The sequence below is a fragment of the Rhipicephalus sanguineus genome, chromosome 3, assembly GCF_013339695.2.
Source record: "Rhipicephalus sanguineus isolate Rsan-2018 chromosome 3, BIME_Rsan_1.4, whole genome shotgun sequence".
In the NCBI taxonomy this organism is placed as follows: Eukaryota; Metazoa; Arthropoda; class Arachnida; order Ixodida; family Ixodidae; genus Rhipicephalus; species Rhipicephalus sanguineus.
In genome coordinates, this window is record NC_051178.1 from 73159432 (window position 1) to 73164847 (window position 5416).

The 5416-nt window shown below is 46.6% G+C and overlaps 1 protein-coding gene across 1 annotated transcript; it reads right to left on the reverse strand.

The window, feature by feature from the left end:
• Positions 1-740: 740 nt before the first annotated feature.
• Positions 741-4629, reverse strand: LOC125757614 (phospholipid-transporting ATPase ABCA3-like). The gene is made up of 2 exons (XM_049413232.1): positions 4368-4629; positions 741-1329 (listed from the first exon to the last, which is right to left on the reverse strand). The coding sequence occupies exons 1-2, from the start codon at positions 4626-4628 to the stop codon at positions 1159-1161; spliced, it is 432 nt and encodes a 143-aa protein (XP_049269189.1). The 5' UTR covers position 4629; the 3' UTR covers positions 741-1158.
• Positions 4630-5416: the final 787 nt, after the last annotated feature.

Below are 5416 nucleotides of genomic sequence, written 5' to 3' on the forward strand. Positions count from 1 at the left end.
AGAAATGCAATGCCGGCGTGCACGTGAAATGTTTCAAGGCTTACCACACCCGCACACAGCACCCCTAATGCACAGCGTTCTATATGTATAGGACGGCTTGAAAAACAGTGTTGCATTTACCTGGCAGCAAATAAAAAACTTGTGCTTTCTTTTGAGGGTAGAAGTACACTTTTTGTGAGAAAAAATATTTGTTCTGTCATTTTTCTAAGTTTGGGCATATATGGGTTAAGGCTCCACTGTCGCCGAAACGGTAGGGTCATCAATCCACTATCTTCCCCATGAAATTCATGATGACCTTAACTCATTACAATTGTAAAATTTTATGTATCAGTTTTATGTAAAAGCTGTTGACAAGTACCACGTTAAATACTATAGTGATTGCTGTATTTAAGCCCGCAGTTACGAAATATTTCGAAGGCTCTAGTTACTGCTCTGTACGAGCTTGGCTGAGTATAAATAATTGTGGTATTTTATGTCTATTTGAAGTAATCGTAATGTTCCTTTGTTAACGCTTTATAGAGAATATTTGTTTCAAATAAAATGTAGAATTTATGGGCTGTTTTGAAAATTGTTACCTCAGCAGTGTAGGTCTGCATTGAAAATGGGGTCCTAACTATTCAAAAACTACAAGCACAGTACTCGATTTCTATTCGTATTCGATTCCGTGTTGTCACTGATCCGTATTCGATTCGGTGATATAAATCGCTGTTCGCACAACCCCTATAGGCAGAAAGTTCCGCAAACGCCTCTTCAGGGGCGTTCAATAAAAGGACACTTCTCAGTAAGCGTTTAGGTCTTATTTCACTTCTTGCAGAAATAGAGCGCATTTAAATGAATCGTTACGTTTTTTGTGATCATGTACAGAACTAATGCAATAACGTTGAAGCGCGCAATTTGCACACGAATACAACAGCGCTAATCATAACAAGTGACTACCACGCCTCCAGCGATCGCTGCCGTTTGTTGAAATTAGACCTTAACACGCAACGAAAGTCCATGGGTGTAGACCACTAGTATTGCGCGATGAAAACTTCAGACGAAATAAAGCTAAGCAGTTCCGCGATACGCGTTAATGAGCGAGCAACTTATATGCACACGTCACAAAGGTTGTTTTTTGTACAGTTTTGTGGGATAACATCCCGAAATCCGAAGACCATATCAAACTTCCTGAGATGCAGCCCGTTTCTCGGCGAATGAAATGAAGATCTGTTCCAAGTTGGTGTCTTGGATTAACACGTGGGAGAACTTGTACGATTCCTCGAGCTCCTGCACTTTCTCGAACACGGTGCTCCAAGGAAGTTTCTCCTTGACGTGGTAGTCGTGGACGTTCTGCGGTCAAGGACACGATGAAGGCGCATCAACATTAGTGTAACTGATTTCTACATTACTACATGCAGCTCTACATTACTACCTAAAACACTACATGAATCTCTTACATGAAACTCGCCTCTCAGTTCTGCAAAAAAATTTGGAGGACGCTTGAGCATCGCCTTTTAAAAGTAGAATGCGTTAGCGTAAACGGGCGCCGTGCGCATCGCCTTCTCAATCGCTGGCCTGGCTTCGGCTCTCGGTAGATACCTCAACCGTGCCTCGAGAAAACGAACGTCTGTGCGCAAAGACTGACTGTCTCAAACTATCCTAAAATGTCTACTGCAAGTACAGTTGCGAAGCGCCCACTACGCCATAATTCCTTTTGCGAGTCAGCGAAGGGCACACTACGCGTCCGTAAGGCAACTCCCGAACCTACTGAGCTGCTCACTCTGTTGATGCTTTTGCAGCTGATGATAATTAAATATGCCTGAGCCCTTTCTAACTGTGAGCCTTTAAAGAACCCGCTCGTTGCGCAATTCACATGTTTTGACGCCTGGCGCGATTCTACGCTTCTTCCACGCAACATTGCACGCGTTAAGGAGACTCCTCCCACTACATGACATTCACAGTTTTTGTTTTCGAATTTCAAGCAGAACGCCTGGGTTCGATTCTCGCCCGTACCGAATATTTTTATTGGTTAATGTATTTGCATCTTCCTCGACTTTTCGGGTTGACTGCAGTTCCTGCACACGGGTTGGCTGCAGTTCGTGGCTGCGTTCCGTTCTGTCACAGAACGCTCACAAAATAGCCCCCCAGGCGGTCTAAATTACCGGAGTCCTATACCATACGGCGTGCCTCATAGGCATTCCGTGATTTTGGCGCCTGAACCCCCAGAACTTACGCGAATGTACGCGTTGATGTACCCGGCTTTCTAAACATATCAAAACATATTGAAAGATCGCAGCTCTGAGGACATCAAGATTACACTTATGGAAAACAATTTTAGAGCCAACATAGAAAGGAAACAACGGGAATCTATCTACAAATCGAACGCAATTAAGAACAGAAGAAACGAACATACCAACACCGAAATCACAACTTTTGTATTAAGCTCCGCCACCTTATCGCCCATTGCGAGGCGAATTATCTTCCAATGGTACACTCTTCTGTTGCATCGAATGACACATTATCATTGTCTAACTTTATGCGTCGCGATCTGCGAGACTCAGCCTGCTTGCATTCTCCATTTTGAGCACAGCCGGCATGCGCAGATAACAGGTCCGGGGGATCGTGCAATGATTTTTCTTGCCTAAGTGTCGTTAGCACGACAGCTTCCTACTCACTTCCTCCTTTTTCCTGCTTTAGACCCCACTCCCTTTTTATTTGTCCGATTTTTAACGCGATAGCATTAAAGAGCACATTTTTCAGAAATCCCGGCGTCGGCGTCAGTGTCGGCGCCATTGTCGGAGGGGGAAAAATCTGCGTTGTCCGTGAGCTAAAAGTCGCGATGGATTCAAATAATAAAAATCGTGGGTCTGATCCAGAGCCCAATGCTTCTGCGTGGCAGGCAGATGTTCTACCTCAGAACCACGCCAGTAGCTGAAACGGTTTCAGAAAAAGGAAATCTTGTACAGGTGTTATGCTAGCACGTGTAATATTGCGTGGCAAAAGCGTATAACCTCACCAGGCGTCACACTATGTGAACTGGGCAAAGGGTGGGTGGTTTAAGACACACCCATTGCAAAGCGCTCATTAATAATTACCGTCAGCAACAACATAAACAAAGCGTACAGCTGCGTAAATCCGCGCACTGTTTTACAGACGCGTAGCGGTTACTTTCCTAATTGGAAGAATGATGACATATGGCGTAGAGGGCACTTCGAAACCTTGATCGAAGTAGGCATTTCTAGGATAGCTTGAAACGGCCTATGTTACGCACATAGTTTCCTCACGGCACAGTTGAGGTGCCAACTGAGAAGCTAAGCCATGGCTAGCAAATGAGAAGGCGAAGCGATTGGGGCCCAATTACGCCATCGAGTTCTGCTCTTAAAGGCGAAGCTCAAGAGTCCTCGAAGTGTCGTCTACCATTTTCCTTTTTCTTCTGCACAGAAAGCCACAGCATATGACTATTTATGGCTGGATAGCATTACCTAACTGATCTTTAAAATCATCCATGCCGACACTTCAGCGCACTTTGAACTTCCCCAGCTCCCCTCACTCCGCTAGTTCATATTCTTCTTTCACGAAACGACAAACGTAGACGACGAGTGGCACACACCCCCGTGTACTCTGCTCCAGAAGGGTTCTTTGAGAAGCTATAACATTGGGACTTTACGTTGACCACTTGGGTGGGAGGCTGTTATGCTCGTTGTGAAATATGGCTTTCTAAACATCGTACATTAGTTCAACGAAATCGGTCGTACCGTAGGCTCTCTTTACTGATTCCTCCAGCATTAGGTTACCAGCCATTTTCTGCGTCGCCCTTTTCTTTTCTTTTCTGCAAGAGGACACAGTTTCCCTGTGCATATTGTTTGTCGTATCTTGCCGCAACGGCAACCTGATAAACCTTGCGGTAACCAAAGTTACCTTTTCTACCTTCGAGACTTTATATGTATACATAGGCTTGCACACAAAGGAAGCAAGGGGGGGGGGGGCATAGCCCTCCTCCTAATCACCTAAAGAGGGGCGCCAAATCTGCCCCATACCCTTTACTCAGTCGCACCTAACTGTCCCGTCATTGTTTAAAGTGGAAGGTTATGGTCATGCACGTTTTTCACTATAATGGCGGCCGAGGACCACATATGTTGCATTCTAAGAGCTGTTTACTTCTCATTTTCACCCCAGGAAATGCGGGTACCAAAACCAGGTCGTTGTGATAAATATGTAATCGTTTCATTTTCATTTTTGCATCCACTGCGAAGCTTATCTTTCGAACACGTCACTAAAGGGGGGGGGGGCGCTGCGGTGAGACTCCCCCCCCCCCCTAACGTGGAATCCTGCGCACGCCTATTTCTGTATACTATATATAATGTGAAATTTCCGAGCCGACATCTTACGTCATGTGCGCCGAGGGCACGCACTCCCGGGAACAGCGCGATCACGTCCTTGTCCAGCGCCTCGTTTGACTTCACCTCCGCGGTGGTCACCTCTCCCGCCCCACTTCCTTCAGTCGCCGTAGGCGCTTTACGCGCCAGCACCAGCTGCATCGTATAGCCGGTGCCAAACTTGTCCCGCAGGTGTTGCATGGTGCCCAAACAGGTCATCTGACCGGCAACCATGATGCACAGTCGGTCGCACGCTGCCTCGCACTCTTCCATGCTGAAAAGCGACGATCACCAACAGGGAGCCACGTGTTAATTTAGCAAGCGCATGTCATGATTCAGTAGGAATGACTATATGAAGGCGAAAGCCCTAAGCGGTACTTTGCGCAGTGACCTTGAGAAAACGCGGTGTCTCGTCGACTGGTACAAAAAATCATGGTTGATCCCTCTGTCATAAGAATCGGTATAACACGAAATTAGAACGTCTTCTTCACAGACGTAGTTGAGCGTTTGTTGTGGATTGTTTCGCCCCGAGGGCGAAGGAATAAATGCTACAGCAACAAGTTGTAATGTCACGTGAAGAACGGCAAGCAGCTCGAAACTTGCAACGCGCTGCTCAAACAGAAAGGACGCACGGAACGAACATACACGGGATGAGTGCGAACTAACAACTGTCACAGCTCGACAGTTAAAGCGCACTGGTCAAGTACAAAGGAGGACGCACGAAACCAACGCACAAGTATACACAAGATGAGTGCGAACTGTCACAGTTGTAACTTATTTGTTTGTGAGCAGCGCACTCCTTTCGCAAAAGCGGCCGCTGGAGTGAGCGAAGTGACTTTCGTGCTCTCTCTAACTTCAGCGCATTTCAAGTGACAGCGCAAGACGTACAAGATAAGCGCGCGCGCAGGAGCGACCACTCCCTGTAGAGGCGCACGTTCGAGCCCTTCGCGCCATCTCGCTGGTGATAACGAAAACACGCTGATGTACCGCGATCTCCGAGTACAGCCACCGGCAAATGGTGTATATAAATAGCATGCCGTTAGCATGTCGAAGAACGTGCC